The following is a 24,791-nucleotide window of genomic DNA, read 5'->3' on the forward strand; positions in this document are numbered from 1 at the left end:
GTCACATATTTTAATTTAAAAATAAAAATTGAATTTGAGGTAAAATAAATGCTTTCTAGGCATTCATAACTTCTATTCAGAGACGGCCTGAGGGGTGGGCTATACGCGCCATTTATTCTAAATGGGGGCACCGTTTGTTTCTATTTAACACGGTGTCGGAAATTTATATAAGTTTTGGAATACAACTTATCATTGTAGGCAGGGCCGGCGCTAAGAAACGTGGGAGCCAAGGCAAGTATCAGGGGTGCCCAGGGCTGTGGAGTCAGAGTCGGAGTCGGAGTTGGAGTCGTGGAGTCGTGGTGTTTTGGCCGGAGTTGGAGTCGGAGTCAGAGTTGTGAAAAATGAGCGACTCCGAGCATTTTTTTAAATTATGAAATTTATGAATTTTTAACTGCGTAATAATGAATGTGTATAGTGTATGAATATTAAACGTGTAGAAAAACACCAAAAATACTTGATAAAATTAAACTTTTTTGAGTCGGAGTCGGAGTGGAGTCGTGTTGTTGGTAAATATCGGAATCGGAGTCGGAGTCGTGTTTTTTTAACGACTCCACAGCCCTGGGTGCGCCCCCTCCCCTCAAAAAAAATCTGAAAATTAGTACAAGATAATTTATAAATGTGTTTTTTTATTTTATTTTATATAAAAAAGAGTCTTTTTTAAATATTGTATATTTTGCACAACCCAGAACTCGAGATAAAAAACAAAAAAAAGTAAAAATTCAAACTATATCCTATCTTCTTAACAAATCGAGGCAGAATTATTTCGTAATATTATATAACGGCAAGTTTTTTTTAAAAATACTGGATGAAAAACTGAAACTCAAAAATATGTATTAGCGATTAAGATTTTCAAGTTTATTAAATAACACTATGGGAGCCGAATTAAGATTTGTTATGGCCAAAACTGGTAGGCGTTGGAGTAGCATCGGCGTGACGGTTTTCTCTCACTCTACCGGCAAGCCCGCAAGGGTTCGGACGCGTGCCGTCGCGCTCGCGCCCCTTGTAATGTAAACACCGTTAATCTTCAATAAATATACTACTGCAGCGGCTCAATCTGTGTCTCATTGCCACCGGTCACCATCACCGTCCCTAAAACACAAATTATTAAATATATAATTATGTATTATTTAATATATTATAATGAATAACCTTTCGTCTTTTTTATCTCAAAAAAGAAAGCTTATAAATCGATAAATAATAGTTAACCAGGTAGATTGCGTAAGCTAATTTATAAAAATAATTTTACCTGGTAAGTATTGCTGCACGTATTTTCATACAAGACGACATTGCTTTTGAAAAATCTCAAGAAATATAAATGGATTAACAATATAATAGTCACCTTATTGTGTCCAGACGAGGTGCGCTTAAACGGGGGTTACGAGTTTTTTTGTCTAAAGTAGCTTGAAGCGCTTTATTTTCAGAATACAAAGCAGAAAATATTTGTACTAGAAAAAAAAAATCGCGGAGCCCAAGGCGTTTACCTCGCTCGCCTTGTCCTTACGCCGGGCCTGATTGTAAGCATGTTACATCTTTGGAGTTGTTTCATATACAGTCATCGGTAGAAAAATATATTTTTTCTGCCTGTATTTCAGCTATTGTATTGCCGCTTATTTGTTTGTTAAATTTTTAGCTATATTTTTCGGATGCAGTTGAAAATAGATGCATTTAAAAAATGATTTTTGATGACAAATATAATGGTTAAGTGTACTTTAATACTTCCCATTGCAGCAAAGGTGAAATATATTAAGATATTGTTTCACTTCACTTATTAGGTATGTAAAAATCCTTTTTTGCGCAACTGTTGCGAGCCACTGACGCTGTCACTTCAGTCATGGCGGACGTTGATGTCGGCGCTTTGTGCCGGCTGTGTGCTCAAGATTCAGACTGCGAAGAAAGCATTTTCTTTTACGATGAAGAAATAGATCTAGTGACAGCAGTCGACAAATGCCTATCGATACAAGTAACTATAGTTCCATTATTCAATCAGATCTTATCTCAAATCAATCTTTGATCCAACAACATAATCATAAATATTTATTATTTACAACAATCTTCTTATTAATAAGATTTTTGTTGCTTTGATATATATGTATATTAAAAAAATACCCTTTTCTCACTCGAAGTATGCTTAACCCTTTGAGTAATGAGTTAATTTATACACATTTGTTAATATGGGAGTGAATTAATTTTTCTTATTTTTTCAGAGTTATATCTGTTTTTTATTTATTAATATTTTATATTGCATTTATAGAACGTTTTATTGCGTTAATTTAAAAAATACCGTCATTTGTATTAATCCAATTAAAACCAATCCTTTGGCTTTTCGCCACTAAAGTGCAGTAGACCCCCCCCCCCCCCCAATAACAATGTAAATTAGGGGAAAATGTACTCATACAATTTTTTGCAATACGTACGTACGAATCAGGCGTGGGTGGTGAAATATCCCTTTAGCTCACTCACACATAAAGTAACGGGCACCCAAATAGCACGTCCTCAATTTATCGTGTTATTATATATTATCGTGCTACTGTACAAAAAAATCTGTTCTTTCACCCATTCTATTTAATTTGTATATGGTTTTGTTAAAATTCATTTCTTAACTGAATTCAATTGTAACTCACTTGAAAAAACAACACCTATTTAAAAATTATACCGACTTTCAATTTTGCATGAATTTGGCGATAAAACATATCCTTGATATATGTATACCTTTTAATATTTTATAATTGTATACGTGAACATTTGCCTCATCATCGATAATATAATATATTGTGTATTAGTACTTATAAATATTTTTTTATATTATAGATCACATCAAACGATGGATTACCTACAATCATGTGCAAGAAATGTCGCACAAAAATCATCTCCTTCAACAAATTTTATAATATGTGCAACCAAGCTCAAGTGGTATTGAGAAACTTAATCAAACAAAATTCAGATAATGACGACAAATCTGCTTTTACGTTGCATGAAGTCAAAATCGAGCTTGCCGATCATCAAATCAAGTCTGAGGATCCGAGCGAGGACGACAATGACGATTACGACGATTATATACCAATATCGCAATGTATATATTTTTCTTATATTTATGACATCTAGAATCAATAATAATACATACAATTTTTATATTGTTTCTTTATTAAATACGTAGAAATGTAGGATAAGAAAAATCTATTTCAAATAAATAAAACAACCATTCAGAAGCGTATAATCACATGATCAATATTTTTTTACTGAGCTATAGTTAGTGTCATTTCCAAATATTTTTCTTTACTTCATGTATGATTTGATTCTATACGTCGTATTTGTTTTAATTTTATTAATAAAAATTGTAATATGTAACTTTTATGTTAGATTTAATGAAAGAACATGAGCATAAGAATAAAGGTAGTCCTTCAAAATCATCATCGAAACATCACAATTTGAGAAGTATCGCTGAAGGATCTGATGATAATTTTAATGGCGTTAATGATGAAGATGACGATGACGAAAAAGTTGATTCTGAAATGTTGCTGGAAGACAATTCATCTTCAAGGTCGAAGAAAAATAGAGAGAGCGTTGTGGAAAATTCTTTTATTAAGTTAGTCATATTTTATATATGGATTATAGGCATAGTATTAATTTATTTATATATTACAGGTTCTTCTGCAATGAATGTAAAATCAATTTTAAAAACTGGCCCAGATTTAAATCGCACACTAAAGAGAAACACCGCAAGAAGGCTAAAGTTTTGTGTATTTGCGATAAATATTTGCATACATACAATTCGATAATCAGGCATGTGATGAAGCACAGTATAACGACACATATAAAGTGAGTAAATTAATTTTTTATTGTACTTAAGTGAGCGTCTAATCTAATGCACGTTATTATTATTTCAGATGCCCAGATTGCGAAAAGACATTCCCTAATCAGAGAGCATTATCAGTTCACTCGATCACGCACCTCCCTAAAGATCAATATCCCCATCCTTGCAACGAATGTGATAAAAGATTCGCAACGAAATTGACTCTAAAGATGCACCAGAAAACACACATACCGAAAGAACTAAGATATGTTCATCCGTGTGACATTTGCGGTGTAATGTGAGAAAATATTTATTTCATAACATCAATGATTGATTATAAATTATATTTTTATGTATTCTCTGTTGAAAAAATCAACAAAGAATACATAAAACTATACTTATCGGCTCCTATGCAAGTAGAATATTTTATATCTCAAATTTCACAGTAAAATAATCTGTGACTTATTAATAATGAGATTTTATTTTCCATTTTGGGTTTGTTTTATGATCAAGAATGTTTTTAGGTGATTTAAATTTTTTTCAGAGATCTTAAAAGCTTCCACAATACTTTTAAAATAATCTAGTATTCAATATAATGCTGTGGAATCATCTAAAGATTAAAATTTTTTTAATCCACATTATCATTTCACACTAATCTTGTTGCAGAATAGAGCTACCAACTTAAATATAATTTAGACAATATAAATTGTATTTTTAAGGTTCACTTCCAAAGGCAGCGTCAAAACTCACATTAGCACAGTTCACGAGAAACTCAAACCGTACGTTTGTGACGTATGCGGACATGCTTTTGGTAACAAGGGCAATTTGTCGGAACATAGAGCACTTCACAGCGATGAGAAACTTCACAGATGTCCTAAGTGTCCTAAAATGTATAGTATATAATCATTTTAACTGTATCTTATATTTAATTAACTATAATATGAATAATGTTTGTTTAGGTTTAAAACTAAAGGAACTCTAATAAGACATGTTGATTCTCACGGCGATACATCTTATAAATGCCCTGAATGTCCAGCTTTGTTGAATTCGCGTAGAACACTAAGGATGCATATGTGCGTCCATGAGAACATATTCCGTTACATTTGCGCTTTTTGCAATAAAGGATATAAAAGAAGAAAATCATTAAAAGTATGTTTATATTATTAAGAATTTTCTGTAGCTTGTTATAATAATTTGTGATGCGTCAGTTAAAATTAGTGTTGAATTATTGAGACACTAGATTAAAAATCTTAGCCTGCAGGATGAAACGAAGTGTTATTTTTGAGATACATAATATGTATTTATAGTCTGGAACTCTTTATAAATTAATTTTTTATCGAACATATTGATAAATTTCAGTCTCATATGAACATACACACTGGTGAAAGACCGTTTTCATGTCCTTGGTGCTCTCGCACTTTTGCCGACAACTCAAATTGTCGGATACATAAGAAAAGGATGCATCCGAATGAACTGGCTCTGTATGAAGCCGCTAACGCCCCTCCTGAAGGTTTGTTTATAGAATTAACAATTAAACAGATTTATTTATTTATTTATTTGACTTTCACGTCTGTTACAGAAATGACAAAAACTGAATCTAAAGAAACGGCCAAGATTATATACACAACAAAGTTCAAGTTTTCGTCAGCGCACAGGTCGACGAAAATAATCCTACCGCAGATAGACATCAAGCCGGATTTGGAGATGAACTTGAAAGATAACTCTAATTTGTAGTAACGTGATCTCATTCTGATTAATTATGGTGTCAGAAAAATAAAATATTTAAATTTGCGATCTCTGGAAAGATTGGGGTAAGCCGGATTAAAAAGCGACAGTCTCTACAACTTTACAGATTGTCTGGTAACTTATTGGTTATCAATTATTATTTATTGCAATAAAATAAGCCATTAAGTGCCATATACATACATATATTTAGCGTCTAGAATCAATATCAGACATCTTCTTTTCTATTGCTTGTAGAATTGTAGAGGAAACGAGCATTTATAAGACTAGTCTTTTAAAATCAGATGGATTTTTAAAATTATTTTAATGTTGTGCTTTACTTTAAATGCAGACTTGTCATATAAATAAAAACAACATCTAGTCAAATGATACACAATTATTTTTTGTAGTTTCTATTATACCACTGGTTATTATCTCAATTGTGTTTTAGTCCAGTAATATTTTTATATAATTATTGACTTTTTGGTAAATGTTTAGGTCATCCTCGAATGTAAGCCCATTGGCTTTATATTAATATTTCTTGTCTGGCACACGTTTCTGTCTCTAAACATCAGCCCTTGCCATCTCGTTCAAACATATTCTTGCTGATGAAGCGTCTCATTTGTTACAAACCATATTTTTGATTGGTTTCTTTAGATTATTTCAATGTTGCTGTTTTTATCTGTACTCTAAATTTGTATTCCTTTTGATTTTTTAAAAACACGTAAACGTAACATGTCTTATATTAATTCTATACCTCACATTTGTATGTATATAATGTTAACCTTTCATTGCAAAAGATAGAGATTGCTCCTTTTTGTCTGATAATTTAATATGAACAGAATACATGGGAAAAAAGGAGTAAGTTATATTTACTATTGTATGTTACATTTTAAATGATAATATTGATCTAAGATTATATTTATTTAACCAAATCTCGATCTACTAAAATTTAGAGTTACTCCTTTTTATTCCCGTAGTCTTTTTGTGTGTATATACTTACAAGGTACAAAAAATAAGATAAATATATAGTAAAACTACAGCAATAAAAATTAAAACCATTAGTGATTTCTACCTCAATTTAATAGTAGTATTTTATAATATTTATAGGATCATAGGAAATAATTTCAAATTTAGCATAATTTTTTATGCCCAATTTATATATTATATATGAATTAAATGGATCTAGTATTTTAAATGTAAAATTTATTGTGTATTAAGTACCTGTTTCATAATGGTCTCGAATGATTATATTTTAATGTTATAAATAATATATACAACATGATTTTATTTTATATTATAATTATCAATTTAAGATAATAGTTTTTTAAATAAATTAAAATATACGTATTACGGCCGAGTTGTATATTTACTTTTTTTCATTATTAACTTGGCTTTATCAATTTTGTATATTAGATGAATTAATATTCCATGTATTTAAATAAATATTTTAAAATAAATAAATACACATGTGAATAAAACAATTTATTTACACTTAACATTATAAATTGTCATTATTAAGTATTTACAAAATTAAAAGTTAATTAAAGCGATGTCGTTGACTAAACTATATATGTGTGCATCCAACGGTCATTTGTTATTTTTGTTAGTACGTTAGATGTATTCGAATGGGATGTAGCACATCCTCCGTACGAGCAATAATGGCAACTGTGGAAGACATATCACAAAAAATATCGTCAGCGGACTGAGAAGAATGCAGGAGGCCACCCATATCAAGATCAACCAGAGGGACGCTATGGCCATGGCTTCGCAGTCGAAATGATATCAGTCGAATCTTATCAGCTGTCTAGGCTTCATTGCGCACATCTGAAATATTACAAATAATAGTTTATTATACCATTTCAACTACATTACAAAACAAGATTCACAGAATTCTTGCAATTGAATCATATAATTAGTATAAATGTTGAAAGTTTTTGATTACAACAGCTTATATTTAAATAGGCAAAACATCAACTGTGATTTAGATCCCTATTTATGGTATTTTAGGGTTTAATTATTTAAAGTTAGATATCTCTAAATAAATAATATGTAACATACAAAACATAAATTTTCGATAACCTTGTCTATGAAATGTATGGCGATGATATAATTATAACAAAAATGCATTACATGTAATCCAAACCATTAGCTGTCCCCATCTGTTATACAAATACGTACTACAACATTATACATCAATCGGAACAATCCTGGTAAAATCGGGGTGTATGGTAAGCCTCAGTTTCTAGTTATTTTTCAAATTAATACACATTGCTCGAAAATAAAATATGTGTGATTTGCTGTTCTCAGATTTTTTGATTTATGTGTAGAAATCGATATTTTCATGACGGAGCATAAAAATTCTGTCCCACAACTTTCGGATAAAGAATGGATTATGAAACTGGCATTTGTGTTAGATATTACAACATATCTTAATAATCTTAATTTGAGGCTGCAGTGTAAAGATAAATTGCTGGTTGATTTGTATTCTGAAATCAAGACTTTCGAATCCAAACTATGTTTGTTTAAGAATGTTTATAATGAAGAAAATTTATATCACTATACGTATTGCAAATCTGTATCTGGTATTGGTTGGCAAACACAAAAGACAACATTTATTGGAATTATTAAAGGTTTACAATGAAATTTTCGTAAAAAATAAAATTAAATAATAATGTTTTTAAACCCTTTTAATATTGATATTGACAATGTACTACCATCAACTAGAAATGGAAATTTTAGAGTTGAAAATAATTAAATACTGAAAAAATATTTGCGTCCGAAAATATCCAGCTATTTATCGAAGCTTATTCCAAAAGTTTGAGGGATTAATCAGTTTCGTGAAAAATATGATAGTGGCATTTGCGAAGAAGCATTTTCTGCAATGGGTTTTAGAAAGAATAAATTTTCTTCCGCATGCTTGCATTCGGATTTACACCTTCGGTTTCATAGCAAATATAGAAAAAATAGTGAAGGAAAAACAGCCACAAAAGTCACATTAGACATACTTATTTCTTTTTTACTCTTTATACATAATTTTTAATGTTTTTAATTTGATTTCATATGTGCCTTGAACAATTTCAGGGAAGCGGTGCGTCGACCGTGTCCGATGTGACACTTTTAGTACTGCGTGTATATTCAGCACTTTTTAATTGTTATCAAATAACCGGATGAAACGACAAACTAGCTGGGTCCATACCTTGAAAACGAGACAGTCTCGTGGTGTAAGCCTACATATATAGAACCTTATTGGCTACCAAACGATGTAAGATTGTTACATATACAATAACCACTCTGTGTTTTAAAAGTTTAATGTATTTTTGTTATAGATTATGTAAAATACAAGGGAATTTTTAAAAGTCTAAATATCTCGACACAAAACGCGTATCAATGGACTGCTTTAGCCATTTAATCTGAGGTTAACACAGGTTATGGTACATGAACATTCGAAAACAGATCCTAGGTCATCCTAGGAAAACTTACATTGGTTTGTAAAGAGCACTATCTTTTTATTTAGGACAGTAGTAAAATATAAATGTAGCCAGAATGATTACCAATATCCGATAATGGATTAGGCACTAAAAATAAATGATTTACAATAAAAAGATAATATGCCTTAGAATTAAAAAATCGTGTGCAACAGTTATTGCGCTAGTGATGCAATATTATAAATGGAGTTAATGCAATATTTAATGGGTTTTTTCGACGCGTATTCTCGGAAAAGGGAATCTTAGATACGCGGAGCGCGATTCACCGCTGCCCATATCCGTCTATATATGACTGAAGACCAGCTATAGTTTCGCGCCGGTTTACTGGACTACAGTTGTCACTCGCGACATCCCAGGTAGGAGGTCAAGTCTAGCCATCGTCCACGCTGTGTACTATGTAAATTAAATTACTAGAAATAAATTAACCACGATCGAATTATTTAACTGATTGAAATAAAATCTTTGCGTTTTGAAGCAAAAAATACAAAAACGTAACATAAGCTTCACAAAAATTTGCTTTACATTTTTTTCTTTCAATGAACGAATTCTGCGAATTTCGGACATAATAGACACTCAAATATTTTTACAGACAAAATAAAGGCGCATAAAGGACCATGGATTTTGGAGTATCACTAGTCATTCGGGTATATTGAGAGAAAAAATGACTAAGTATATATGTTGCTGAAGTTTCAAATTGTATTCGAGATTAACGAATATTTTATGTAGTTGAAAATCAAGCGAATAACTCGAGTAATCGAATATTCTATTCAGAACCCTAATCGAAGTTGCTAATGGGCCGAAACTCCTGAGCTTTTTTATCCATGTAACAATTAATTTGTATCATATTATTTTATAGTCTAATTTTTATCAGAAAAAATCGAATTTTAAAGAACAAGTGTAAAACTTATTTTACACTTGTTCTTTAAAATTATACAACAATTTTGATTGCTACTAACTAATCGTTTAGTCCTTTATTGCATATATTCTTTGGACAATTTTTAACTTAAATTTTTAAGCATTGCAACATAAGAGAAATGTTTTTGGCATACATGAAATACAATTAAAAATGATTTTCGAGTATTAATAATTTAACAGATGAATATTTTATTTTGTGGCAAAATTATTTTATTTGAATATTTGTTACGTCATATATTCCAATAATAATAAATTTTGTCCTGTGTAAATTGTGCAACATTAGTCATTAAAAATAATTACGTTCGTTCAAATAACGTTTTGCATTGTATTATTTGTATAGAGTTCAGGTGTTATGTTAAGTGGATATGCTATATTTTTTATGATCGCATGTTATGAACATTTTTGTACTGTATACAAAGAAATGTTATTCATTATTACAATATCATTTTTTAATGTCCAATATTTAGAATGTAACCGAATGGTTTTGGCGTACTTAGGGCGCAATTCCACCATCGTATTACATAAAAGGCATTTCCTATTAGAAAACGATTTTTTACCCTATTGAATCGAATCGCCGCGGAACCTAAACCATATAATACAAATATAGAAATGGTGCTATGAAAAAGTTAAGTCCGATCTTACACACGTAGGCACATAATGGAAGTTTATTTCGAAATAGAAATGCTTTTGTACAACATCGCCATTGTCACTGCAAATCGAAAAGAGCAGTCTGTTTCTGTAACAAACATTTTCGAAACGACTTGTTATATAAAAAAACATCAGTCGATTTTTGGGGAAATGAAAAAAGCAGACCTTTCTTATAATTTAAGAAACGATCGAGGAAAAGTTTATAAAAGTCGATGCAAAACGAGTTTAGCACTGGTCGCTCGTTTGCATCACTTCGACACCAAATATTTTTATTTTTGTTTTCTATATGCTGATTACATGATCGATGATGTGATTTTAATGATTCACAAGAATACATCTATTCAAAGTGTCTCTTTGTCGCAATCTATGTACATATAATGTAATCATCAGAGACTATTTTAGATCAGTTGGGCAATGGCCCAGGGTGGCGATTGTATATGAACCGTGATTATGCAACTTCAGGGCCGGTTTAAAGGTGTTTCATACTTTGAAGTATAATTGTTTTTTATTTATTTTACACAAGACGTAAACGTTTGATTGCATATAGATTGGATTGAGGTCACGGCTCGAATCCAGAGGACGTTTATTCAATTTTATGCCAAATTGGTAAACGGAAATAGGCATAATTGCATACATTCCACAATATAATAATGTGGTCAGCGTTGTTCATAAACATTGGCAATAATTACACTACACTAAGATAAGTTAACTCGATTTATAGGTGAAACAAATGTATAGTCGAGCTTCCATAAATGGTATTCTGCTAGCATATGCTGCTTTTATGTTATAGACGTTTTTATGACAAAGTGTGAAACATTGCCACTTTTCGCTAGAATTAAAAATATTTTACCACAAAAATTCATTAAATTTATCATTTATATTGTCAGGACCACCCATGATCGTTGCGACGTAATTTGTCGGAAGGATTTGTTAAAAGCTTATAAAATTATTTTTTTCACTGGCGTTTTAAACCATTAAATGGTTTAAAAGCACTTGCAAAAGAACTGAACAAGCCGAATGGTCAATGCCAAATACAAATAAATAGTCGGTGGTAAATATAAAATAATGCGTTGCATATATTCACCGATAGATATCATTATTACATCATTTTAATAATTGTAGTCCGTTTCCGCCATAAATTTAAATATTTATCCAAATTGTTGTAAATAAAATCAGTAAATCAGTAAAACAAATTGTTCTATATGAATATGTACAAAAATTTGTAATGTAATAATATAAATACATGCTGTATATTAAATATATTTCAATCGAAAATTCTCGAAAAACTTAATTTCTCATTAAGAAAAACATTAAGAAATAAGAAACAGTACTCAATAGTGTAATATAAGATAATAATGATATTTTAATTGTTATGTATGTATATAATAAATAATACAATTTATTAAATGGCAATTAGATACGATACAAATAGTTCGATAATAATAATGGACCCATAATAAAAGTTGTAAATTGCTTCTAAGATTGTATAATTATTATTATTTTTATAATAAATATAATTCATTTATTAATGCATTTAAAAGAACTAGTTGTATCTTTCTGTATAAGCTGAATAATTGAGGTTAACATATTGCGTCAAAGCCAGTGCATTTGCTAGTTTCTGTTTTTTTTTATTAAAATAAACTATGATACAAATCTCGTATTAATTTAAAGCTAAGTCTTGCGCTGTAGATTAAAGTAAAAAAACAGCAAAATCATTACAATTCTTCCAGCAAAATTACATTTATTGTCATTGTAGTGATGAATGGACTACTTACTTTAGTTGATAAATGCTAACGGGTGCATTTTTTATCGTTTTTTAAGTCTGACATTTCGGGGGGATTAAACTTGATTATAATGTTTTGCTACAAAGATTCAAAAACCTGATTTATTATACATACATCTGTTACGGTTAAAAGTGTTTAATTTTGGTGAAGTATACAATGACTAGATAAAGTATGCAATAACTGAGAGTTTTAGTTAAAGCTTGCAATGCTATTATGCTGATTTCGTTTATATTTTTACTAGATAATGTATGCTTTAATTTGTGAGGGTGTGAACTCTTCGACGTGTGCTAGTTACATCGTCAATGAACAGGATTTGACAGATGAGTGTGTTTGATAACCAACCTAATCGTAGAGCCAATAAAAGAAAATGGCGTTGGACAGGTTAAGTGCAAGTGAACGAGCGTTGATCAGAAGAGTGAACACCCCATGAATAGCTCTCTGCAACGAAACAACCTCAATGGAGGATTACATAAATTGGCAACAAGATTTACCTTACATAAATGCTTTAAAATATATATTAAATATATAAATTATTTAATTTTGAATACTTTGACAAACACCAAACAGTAAATGAAGAGATTTGATAGTGCATACATTGACTAGATAATGTATGCATTTTCGAAATTCACACTTTTGTCATATACACATATAAAATTATATTCTTATTGAGAATTTGTCATTCATTTCTATGTTACGATTACTATATATTTTGCTATTTAACGAAATCGAAATCACAGCAGTTTAATTATAAACATGATGAAATCAACTATAATTAGAAATCTTGCATTTTTATAAAAAATTGATTGATATTTATACATAATATTTCGTTACTTAAAATGGAGTCTACAATTAAGCTATGAATTCATTAAATATTATACTATATATCATAGTCTATCACATCACATATTTTTTTACAAAGACAATATCTAAATTATTAAGACATTATAGCGAAAAACTAATGATATTTTCAAGTATTTTTTTGAGAACAATTAGTTACAATGATATAATACTTTTTTCATATAAATCAATACAATATATGTCAAATGTATATTGAACAGTATTGTTTATTTTTCTAATTTGCGACATACAGACACTGTTATTAAATGGAAGATGACTCAGACGATGCTATGTATTATAAAAAAAAAATCAACGCTAAATGTACACTCCTTTGTTCATGCATATTATGTTTGAAGCCGAGTTTTTCCTTGAACGCACACAAGAAGCAGTTTAGAAACGTAACCTTGAAGGCTTCAAGAAAAATTAAAGCTACTTCACGAATTTTCGGCATTTAACCTCACACATCCAGAGAACTATTGCGCCACACGTCGACCTCGAAAAACTTTCAACAAACACTTCCTTGTGTAGATTAACACAAAAATAATATCAAACACTTTATGAAACTTTTGGAAAGCTTGGAAACTGGTTTTTCTTTCCCAAAGGGCACTAAAGGTAAAGATCCTTCTTGGAGACACTCACTCTGTCTTGGCGTTGGTCGGACACAAAAAGAGCGACCAAAACCGGCCGACCTCAGATTCCTTTTGGCCGTCGAGCCTCTGCTGAGGCAGGTGGTGGTGGTGGTGGTGTGACTGGCCGTCTCTTTCGCTCCGAGGCAAAGTGAAAGGATAAGATGATGTGACGTCACTGCAAACTTTATGCAACACTTCGTAACCGTGGTGTGTGATGCAAGGCACTTTGTTGATACACGCTTTTGATCGACGCTTTTCAAACGTTGGAGAAGTAGGTCGACAATTAGAACATGGAACATATGTACGTGACTTTGAGGTCAGCTGCTAATCTAGAGTTTGGAAGACGTTGGATGTTATGGGGATTTGCCTAAAATTTCTCGTTGCGCGGCCTCATTTTATTTTCCACTAGGAGAGAGAGTAAAGTAAGGTAGAACATTTCTATATTTACTTTGTAACATAGTCACCATTGATTTCGATACATTTAGTGAGCCTAGGAAAGAGTTTCTCTCCTCTAACGTCATAGAAGTCTGCATCTTTTCGACACCCAAGCGTTTTTCGGTGATCGTTTTATATACATTTATTAAAAACATAGCCTACTTACGACACTTCCTTTTAGAATACACTTCCATCTGAAACTTCATTGAGTCAGATTTTTTCTACCGCTTGGCTTAAGACGTGGGAAGCACAAGTATCCATCAAAACAACTCTCTGAATATTCCACTTCACATCAAACTCAGTCCAGCTACTAGGTCCGAAATTCAAGAATTCAACTTGACCTTCAGAGACTACGAAATGATGAAAACGCCACGAGTACAACACGCATACATATTATTTGTACTAAGATCGTGCGTGATCAAAACCGTTGAAAATCTATTATAATTGCTTAACTTATCCCCTTGAGGAGTAGTCGAGGCTATTTTTGCTCTTGTGACTTATCAGGCTTTAATATAATAGGTTTTAAACTCTTTAATGTCGTCATTCTACGTATGATGATACGTAGGCTTATTTCATCTCCGCACACGGCAAAGATATAGGGTTTCCAAAAAACCGTCCAAAGAAAACATAATTTCAGTTTTCTTACAAATCAAAAAACGGTTAAACGGTTTTAACCGTCCACTAAAAATTACAATTAGTTTTAAATTTTTATTTTAAAAATAAATATGTTTTAAGGTTTTCTAACCCTAAAGGGTGTGACTTCGCAGCAATAACAAAGCCATTGGAAAGTGGTAATATTTTATTACTTAATATTACATATATTGCGACAAACTATCGTTATTCTCCGAGCGGTGGTAGAGAAACTTGCGGAGGGATGATGTCCAGTGGATGGTCTTCAAAGGTTTTGTAGTTGTGGCAGCGTCAGTGTAGTGGAGGTAGGTTCCTCTCTACTGCGGTGTTCGTATGGTGGTATTCCTCTCTGGCCTCGAGTTGTTTCTGATCCTGGGTCGTATCTGACTGTGTATGACGGTGTCTCCTCTCTTATCTGGAGGAAATATAATATATTTAACATATTATAATACTAAAATATCACGAACAATTAAATGACAATAAAATTAAAAATTATGAAGATATATATGGCAGTTTATTTATTTAAAATAATAATAACATTTTAAAAAGACTAATGCATCAAGTATATATAAAAATATTTTCAACGCTAAAAACAGGTTCGTTCGCGGTTGACTTTGGTTAAATTTTTAATGAGGAATTATATTTTAATTTTTCGGGATTTAATTTAAAATATTTTGAAGTCCTAGTGTGATACTAAAGGAGACGCAATTCAGCCTTTTTAAATTGAATTGTAGGTTACATATATACGTACATATATAGACAATAAAATTGTTAATATTAATTCATCGACTATGGGATGTAATATTTGATGATGCAGGTATCCTCTGGTGAAAAAATGGGTTCCGAGAATACAATATAAAAAAATAAGGGATAACTCGACGTAATTTTCAACGATGAGTCACCCCTTATCTTACCGTTTAAGCGGTTTGGTATGGCACATGTGTTTGCCAAATATGTTTTAATTTAATTAAATAAAACCAAAAATAATAAATTTAATTTTTAATTTAAATTTTTAATAACAATATTCTAGGTAATAACATGAAGTGTCTAAAAAGTGATTGTATTATATGATTGTTAAATATCGATAAAATTTGCTGTAGGTATGTAGTGTGCAATATATTATTATTTATATGGTTAACTAGTTTGATCACATTCTAATTGCGGCAACAATTGCTTAATGTAAATTTATTTACTAATTATTGAATATTATAATAATATAATTACACAAGTATTTTTTTTTAAAACCTGCAATATAGATTGCTTTGCTATTTTCTTTGAACACTGAAATCAGTCTCTCAGTCTACGAGCGGTGACATTTTTTTTCGAGTCACAAGGACTGCGAATGTGCATTTGAGTCATCACTTTCAGAATATATCAATATTAATTGTGCTATAATATATGATACACGTAGAGAAATTCCTTATAATTTATTATTCGCTGATATAATTGTGCAAAAAAATGTGTTAAAATTTAATATTAAAACACTCAATGGTATATAATGGTATTTGAATCGCAATCAATGAAGTTTTAAGGTGTTAAAATTCAAAAACATATATTTACTTATTAGGATCGTGTTTAATCATTCTCCCACTTTATTTGGTCAACTCCCCACCCCCCACCCTCCAATAAAAACGTGTATTATATGAATGATATCTGTTTCGAAATTTGCTTAGTTGCACTCAAGGTCCCTTAAGAAAATATGGTCATCTCAGCATATATTCATGGATATCTCACACTTCCTCTGCTTGGATAAAACTTTGATACGTCGATGAGGTAACTCAAAAGTACGTAAATCGTAAGTCATTTTTATTAGCAATTTGAAAGCAAAAGTGATTTGATATTAAAAGCAAAGCTTAAAACACTAAAATCGTTTTGACGTTGAGTAATTTTAGTATTTGTTTACCCTTTCAGAAGAACCACCTTCATATTTATATGTTTATTTTCATTGAATTTTAACTTCTATAAACCACTGCGCTTAAAAATAGCATCAAGAATCAGCAAATAATATCTTAGGTAGATGTAATTATAATTATTATATCTACGAAACTGGGTCACGTCTTAGAGTCACTGACTGTTTCTATCTAGATTGAGCAAGATTGTCACTGGTATCAAGAACGTTGGGATAAAATAAAATTAGCAATGATCGCGAAAACTATGGCAATAGAGTACTATTTCTAATTACATTTCTCAATAAGTGAATTATGAATTATTACCGTTTTGCAAATAAATAATGGATTCTCGACCGTAATTATCAATAAATACATATTATGCCACAGAAGAGGTCTTATAATAAGTGTAATGGAAAGTTTTTGCGTTAATACACTTTCTGCGGATTTGTGTGAAAAATAAATTTCCTTATTCGCAAACGATTTTCATGTACATATCCGACACACATGCATAAATGTTTATTGAAACGTGCAAATTGTGGATGCTTTGCCGGTTTCCTGTCGATTTACAGTAATATAAAATTTGCAATATGTACTACACAATACGTAATTTGAATGTGGACAATGTAATGTATGCCAATTTTTTTGTAGAAAATATCATAAATATTGTAAATGCTTATTAGATACGGCTATGAATATTTTTTATAACGAAGTATGCAATGTACGTAAAAAGTCGATTAACGATAATGATTCTAGTGGCACGGTCAAGTTTTTACGTGTGCGCAAAAAGTGACCTTACGTATTGCGTAATTTTAATTTCAACTCAATTTAAATATCACTGAAAACATTTTATTGAATATTTGTATTAAAAGCATCAACAGCTAATAAAAAAGTCATATCTAAAGATACTTATTTTTTGCATATATTTTTTTATAATTTCGCATTTTTACTTAATAATGTTATATTATTTTTTAGCGTCTATTTGGCATTTAAATTTACTGTATGAAATATTTAGCATGACTCAAATATATTTACATTAACATATGAAATATATTAATATATAATATGAGAAAAAACAAAACGATGACAAGCTAATTGGTCAGTTTTTTAAAGAATATCCAACTTTCGAAAGAAACAGTTCGTATAAAATTAATATAATATCTAGTAGGTAATAATACTTTTGCGACGGGCAGGTGACGGGTAGCAATTAGAACATATTGAGCCGCTGCAGTAATGTTTTATTGAATTACGAAGTTGTTTACATGGTGAAATAGACGATTGCCACCAGGGTTGCCACTCGAGAGAATAACCGTCGTCAGTGCTACCCATGAGCCGCCAAGTTTTGGCCATAACAAATCTAGGCTCCCACAATACTTATAAATGGTTAGTTACAGTGGCAAAATGAATTTATTTTTTTTGAAAATATGTTACCATTTAATATTATAATTTAAACGATAAGAACAAAGAGGTGGCTATACGCTAAGGCGCGACTAACGACGTAAGTAATTTATTAAAAAAATATTAAGGCGGGTTAAGATTCATAGTATTTCATTTTATGACATGCATTTTTCTGGCCAAACTCAAAGGAGAAGGGGGGCAAATGCTCGCACCTGACCCCTTCCCAAATAATATCCCTGTATTTGCCACTCAAATATAAAAGCGATTAATTGATTTTATATACTTTAATTAATTTACAACCTACAATAAGTGCAATTATATGCGAATATTTTAATAGTTTGGCAGATAGCGTTCTTATTAAATTTTACTTATATTATTTAAATTGGAACTCAAACATGTGATCAAGTATAAGATTTAATTATAGTTATGTGTGATTAACTAGACTTTAGGGTCCAATACAAATCTAGTTTTATTTATCTCTTTAGCAGGATGTTGTTCACAAATACACAATGCATGCAATTCTGGCGTCAACAAATAGCTTGAAGTTTTGTGTTTAGAAATATAAAATAATCAAGTGAGTACATTTTTATTAATTATTATTTTTAAACATATTTACTAATTAATATTCTAGAGATTTAATATTTAACATTACCAAAATAATATGTTTATTTTATCTTTTACAATTTAATTTTTACACGTATTGTCAATGGTCAGCAAACATGGTGTTACGTTCAACGTCAAATTTAAACGAACGAACGTGGGCTGATGTTTCTTGGTTACCGTTAAACAACAAATCAAATATCTCTAAAGAAGCTTCTAGAAATAAAAAATGGTATCAATTTAACATTTATTATATAAATATTGTAATTTTATACTATTGTTATTAAATTTTGCATCTGAAATATACGTTTAGTTCATTATTTATTAATAATTTACATTAATTTGGATATTTATTATGAACATTATCTATTTGAATTCAGAATATGAACAGCGCCAACAATCCGGAGAAGTACTCACTCATCGGCGATTGGTACGACCATAGTTCGTCGTTACTAAGGAAATTTTTAATACACTTCTTTCCATCTGATGGATCAGTGGAATTGTTTGATATTAAGAATAAGAAAACGTTTTTGAGACGCAGCGTTGTTACTGATGTTTCGCTAAACGATTTTTACATAGGCGGATCGGTGAGAATATTTGGTCGTTTAATCAATTTAGTCGATTATGGAAGCGAAGATACGAAAAAAAGGCTCTTTAGGTCATTTGAACGGTGAGTAAAGAAATATTGTTATTTAATTTATACAATACAGCATAAATATGATCTTAATTTTATATTTTTAGGACCTTTGCAATGATCAAACCGGTCTCAAATGATAAAATAGGTGATATAATCCAATGTATACAGGATAGAAATTATAAAATTAAACAAATGTCCATGACGTTACTTACTAAAGAAACTGCAATTAAAGCGTGTCATAGTTTAAGAAGCGATCAAAATTTAGAGTATATATTTAATTAGTTTCATATGTCATGCTAACTTTATTTAATAAATGTTATAATTTTAGGAGTATTTTAAGCGACATAACTAGTGGTCCAGTAATCGGTATGGAAATTGTATCAGAAAATGCAGTTACTAGGTGGCACTCTGATATCGAAGATATAAATTATACTGTGAACTCGAAATACCGTTTAAATAGCAATAATATATTGTACGGTTCGCAGAGTATTGATGATGCATTATTAGTGAGTGTATTTTTTATGTATATGTATATTGATACTATTTATTTAATAAATGCTTAATTTTATTTTTAGGATATATCATATTTCTTTCCTACTGGTAAACTCAAGTCTTTAGCACCACTTTCGACAGCCAGTTTAAGTAATTGTACTTGTTGTGTTGTAAAACCGCATGCAATACGCGACGGTAATCTTGGAAAGATAATAAAAGCTATAACCGATGCTAATTTTATGATAAGTGCCCTTAAAATGTTCTATATGGATAATGTTAACGCGGCCGAGTTCTATGAAGTGTATAAAGGAGTTGTTCCAGACTATATGGTTTGTATAAAAATAATCCTAGAAAAATAGGGCTTGATATATCGATTTCACAATTATACTGCAATTTTTAAATTACATTTACTAGCAAAGAATGAATGACAACAATATACTTTATAAACCACTACCTTGACAAAAATATACATTTTGTAAAAATATATTAAACCATTGATTTTTTAATATATTTTTATATTTAAATTTATCTTTTAATTTTAAATATATCTCATTTTAAGTCTAGAACCCAAAACTCAGAATTGTATAATTTCAATATTATTTTTTTATTTACTCAATGGCATTCCTAAAATATTATTGTGCTTAAAATCTATTTGCTTTTTATGTCAATAATATATAAATTAAATTTATATTTTAGCTGTATGTTTGATTGCTTGATTTTTATTCAGTTTTCCCCAATATATTGTAGTATTATACATTTTTCTGAGAAGCCTTACAGTAATAATTTATTACTGTACAACATCGAAATTCTGCATCAATATGCATTTATTCCATAGTATATTAAAGTTTCAAACCAAATTTGGAAAAAATCATAGCCAGAATATATTTATAAAAAAAGTAAAAACTGACCTCAAATAATGAATCTGAACTAAACTACCATTGTTTGAGATGTACCTATATACTGATGTATTTCAGGTATAAGTTCTTTTAGCCCTTTTTTGTATGTATTATACAATAAATAAAAGGAGCGGAACTTTGCCCTCAAAAGTACCTACTTTCTATGTAGTACTTTCACAATAAATATTATTATTACTCAAAGGGACAGATTATAGTTTTTTGACATGGCTCCGTTTGCTTGCAAATTATTGTTGACTTTATTGCCTTTTGAACGCTTAAAAAATATTAGACATGAAAGGAAATATTCAACGAATGTAAATTAGTAGCAGTAAATTCTGGTATTCTGGATCTGAAAATTTAAAACCTAAAGAAGAAGCAAAGAAATAACGAAAAATCAACAACAGCACAAACGGAATTATATAAATTTAATGTTTTTATAGATTGTATTATCGATAATTTGACAACTGGGTTTAATGCAGCAAAATACATTAATAATATATTCAGTTTCATATGGTTATTCCTAAAAAAAATCTAGAAAAAAATAATCTCAAATCTATCCCGAAAGTATTTTTTAAAATATGTCATTTCAGTAAAATCATAGCGGTATACATTTTCACTAGTAGATATATATTTTTACCAGTGAAAATATAAATCTGTCAGGTGCTAGTAAAATTATACGCTTTCAACTTTTCTATATGTAGTAATATACATATATATTTACATATTTATCATTATTAATTTGCAACCGATGTATAAATGTTACAGTGAATGTGTATTTTTCGATGCAGTGGGAACGCTCAGTAACGAGCGTTCCCACTGTGTCGGCGACGGCACGATTTTATTGCTTTTGATGTGGATTTTTGACTTCTGAGAAGAGATAATTGTTTTTTGTGCTCTCCCATTAAGCAAAATTCGGTTTAGTTGTGCTTTATTTGATTATCACTCATAATATTGATATGAAAAGTCTTAATATAAACGCTTGACAATCGAGCGTTTTCACCGCAATGGCAACATTTTATTGCCTTTGACCTCGACTTTAAATTCACTAACTGGCAACACTGAGCAGGAAAGAAAACACGACTAATAATCAAGTAAATATTATGAGTAGATATTTTTAATGCCTAATTAAAATATTTGGCATGAAATATGGTTGAAGTATTGCCATGAAGTATGAAATCTACTCTGAAGAAGAATTATTTACAGTGCTTGACTTTCTATTTTTTTCTTTATGATAAGAAAAATGATAATATCAAAAATAAATAATAACCACGATTGTTGCAGCAGTTTTATCACTTTTTCTACTCTAAAAAATCATAATTATAATTTATGACCCAAAAGTAAACTTTAAATAATGAAATATGAATATAAAAATACAATAAAAACATATTTTCGAGTATTTACCAAAAACTCAATAGCTGAAATCTGATTGTAATATCGTCTTTGTGACAAAAAAGTGCAAAATTATTGTTTTCTATGGTGTTACTTGCAGTTGAATCTATTTTTAATAATAATCTAATAAAATATTATTTTTATTTATTTATTTTAAATCTTTCGTTGCAATATGACAGGCATTAGCCCAATGCGTTAGAAAGGAGAAACACATAAAATCTATAGATGTCGCTGTGCACAACTTTAATTTTATGTATTGAATTATTTATTATAATATTCATCTGTGAGCTTAGGAAAATGTAGGAAAACAAATTATTTTTTTAAATATTACACGAATTGATGATGCGTTCTATTTCGGTTCCACTCCTTTTTGTAACACCATATAATTAAATTAGATTGTCACCCTAATGGTATTTAAAATGTTTTTTGTTTCAATTATTAAAAATTTCAGAGTATGGTTACAGAGATGACATCCGGTCCATGTGTAGCCATGGAGATTGTGGCTCCGGGAGAGGTTAATACACCTGTAGAATTTAGAAAGCTCATAGGACCTGCAGATCCGGTAAGATTAAGTGATACACAAAATAAATATTTTTAATGAGATATTTAGGGTTAGAAAGCGAAATTTTCTGAATTACAATTGCTATTAGTTAGCTGTAACTTATTATTTTACTTACGTAATTCAGCTTAGGATTATGGATTTTAATTTGCGAAATAGTCATTGTGATATTAAAATATAGATATGCTATTTTAATTATTTATATATTTCAGGAAATTGCCAGGCAATTAAGACCGAATACGATCCGTGCTAGATTTGGAAACACTCGACTTCTGAATGCCGTTCATTGCAGTGATTTACCACAAGATGGTGTTTTGGAAGTTGAATATTTCTTTAAAATATTAGGTTGAATATATTTAAAAAAATAGTGCTATAATTTAAGGATGTATTAATTTATGATACTTATTGTACTACATACATATGTGTATGTATTACAATAAGTATATTTGGTGATTGTGTATTATAAGTGTATTTGGTGATTGGAAAAAGCTTTTATGAAAGTGTCTCACAAGAAAAAGCTCATAATATGTAAGAGAGTCGGAAGCTAGACTCAAAACTGTAATATTAAAATATTGAGAATTTGAGAAGCCAATGGAAACAATAAAGTTTAAATAATATCTACTGTTAGAAGAGGAAATTGCTTACCTGTAAAATTCAAAACATGTTAGAAAATAGCCATTTGATGTATGAAAATACAGGAATAATATGTGAGTTTTTTTATTGGATTTTTGTTAAAATTTTAAGTTTATAATTTTGATAAAATCAAATTGATAGTGTATCGGGGGTGGTTTTTATCCCTTTGTCAATTTATTATTACCGCTGGTGCTATGTTCCGTTTGTATTGCTGTTATGGTACTATTTGGTGAGCCTTAATTAGACGCAATTCAGACTTTTTGAAAGGATACTCCTGTAAGGCGCAGCTCCGGGAGACTGCTCAATGATTGTGTGATATCTTTGGAAAGGATAGGTTATTTGGAAGGCGCTACTATTGTTGATGCAGCATCTAGGTGTAAGTTCTCTGTGTCACAGATGCTTGAGGGCAGAGCCCTGATGATGAGCCCACTACAGTTACCAAAGTAAAAAATTCTGTACTCTTTGTGATAATAGGCGATGTTACTGTTTTTTTTATAAGATTGCTCACAGGTGTATACCGTCAAAAATATTTGCTTAAACACTGTAACGGTTAAGTATACATTTACTTAATTATTTTCCATTTAAATACATGTCTGGCCAACAAGTATTCATTTTAAAAGCGTTAATTGCGCCGGAAAAGAGATTTTATTGTAATATAGCTGGTAAAACTAACGCTAGCTCAAACCCAGTTGATTTATGCACATGGAATATTAGTTTCTTGATAGCTATTTTTTGGCACATTTTGTACAAATGAATTGCCTATTTATGACAGCTTTTTATTTGGGTTATTTTCGTGTGATTCTACGAATTATGTAATTTTATCCTTACAATGTTGTATTGATTGGATATTTATTAAGAATAGCTATTTTAAATTAATTTTTGTGTGATTTTATAATTAAATTTGTTTGATTTATTTATAATATATGTCAGATTTAATAATAAATGATACAAGTTTTACGGAAAATCCGTCTTTAATTTATAGAATTGAATGATAAAAATACTTTTTTTTCCATGATTTAATTCCATCCCCAATGACTGCATTTTTGGCAATATTTGTTTGTAGCCCTATTATAAAAATGTCGCCCAGTGAGAAATTTATTTAGATAAATACTATTTTATTGAAGTATATAAATTTATTAGGTGGAATGGATTTTTATAGCTTCAAGTTCACAATTCTCTCTTTTCATTATGATAAACTGGCGATTTTTCACAAATACTTGTATAATCCCAGCGCCACAGTTGAATATATGCTAATCTGAATAACTTGTTGTGTTTTTCATAATTTTGCTGAAACAAAAAATAAATATGTACATACATACATATTTACTTTTCTCGAGAAAAACCATTTTGTATAATTATAAGTTGTTTATTTTTAATTGAAATCTTGACGCATTATGGTTGGTAAATAATCTGTTTAATCACA

The 24,791-nt window shown here is 30.2% G+C and overlaps 2 protein-coding genes and 1 long non-coding RNA gene across 5 annotated transcripts; 2 read left to right on the forward strand and 1 right to left on the reverse strand.

Annotated features, from left to right (window-relative positions):
- Positions 1-1,466: 1,466 nt before the first annotated feature.
- LOC148235279 (uncharacterized) lies at positions 1,467-6,576 on the forward strand. The gene is made up of 10 exons (XM_088186228.1): positions 1,467-1,697; positions 1,773-1,960; positions 2,809-3,070; positions 3,358-3,583; positions 3,643-3,816; positions 3,885-4,088; positions 4,510-4,680; positions 4,750-4,939; positions 5,150-5,300; positions 5,370-6,576. Exons 2-10 carry the CDS (start codon positions 1,832-1,834, stop codon positions 5,522-5,524), a joined length of 1,662 nt encoding a protein of 553 aa, XP_088042354.1. The 5' UTR covers positions 1,467-1,697; positions 1,773-1,831; the 3' UTR covers positions 5,525-6,576.
- A 408-nt stretch (positions 6,577-6,984) lies between these two features.
- On the reverse strand, positions 6,985-13,953 carry LOC148235280 (uncharacterized). The gene is made up of 2 exons (XR_015809622.1): positions 13,824-13,953; positions 6,985-7,339 (listed from the first exon to the last, which is right to left on the reverse strand). It is a non-coding gene; the product is annotated as an uncharacterized LOC148235280 (long non-coding RNA).
- Positions 13,954-16,560: 2,607 nt separating this feature from the next.
- On the forward strand, positions 16,561-24,332 carry nmdyn-D7 (nucleoside diphosphate kinase homolog 7). Of its 3 annotated transcripts, XM_088186763.1 has the most exons (9): positions 16,561-16,662; positions 18,648-18,736; positions 18,877-18,994; positions 19,143-19,432; positions 19,504-19,665; positions 19,728-19,905; positions 19,975-20,220; positions 22,628-22,738; positions 22,948-24,332. In XM_088186763.1, the coding sequence occupies exons 3-9, from the start codon at positions 18,992-18,994 to the stop codon at positions 23,083-23,085; spliced, it is 1,128 nt and encodes a 375-aa protein (XP_088042889.1). In that variant the 5' UTR covers positions 16,561-16,662; positions 18,648-18,736; positions 18,877-18,991; the 3' UTR covers positions 23,086-24,332. The 3 variants fall into 3 exon arrangements, with proteins under 3 accessions (XP_088042889.1, XP_088042890.1, XP_088042891.1); XM_088186764.1 differs by lacking the exon at positions 18,877-18,994; XM_088186765.1 differs by lacking the exon at positions 18,877-18,994 and having other exon boundaries at positions 16,621-16,662; positions 18,651-18,736.
- The last annotated feature ends 459 nt before the right edge of the window (positions 24,333-24,791 follow it).

This window comes from Plectrocnemia conspersa, unplaced genomic scaffold (genome assembly GCF_051122295.1).
Source record: "Plectrocnemia conspersa isolate PC_06_02 unplaced genomic scaffold, ASM5112229v1 ptg000005l, whole genome shotgun sequence".
In the NCBI taxonomy this organism is placed as follows: Eukaryota; Metazoa; Arthropoda; class Insecta; order Trichoptera; family Polycentropodidae; genus Plectrocnemia; species Plectrocnemia conspersa.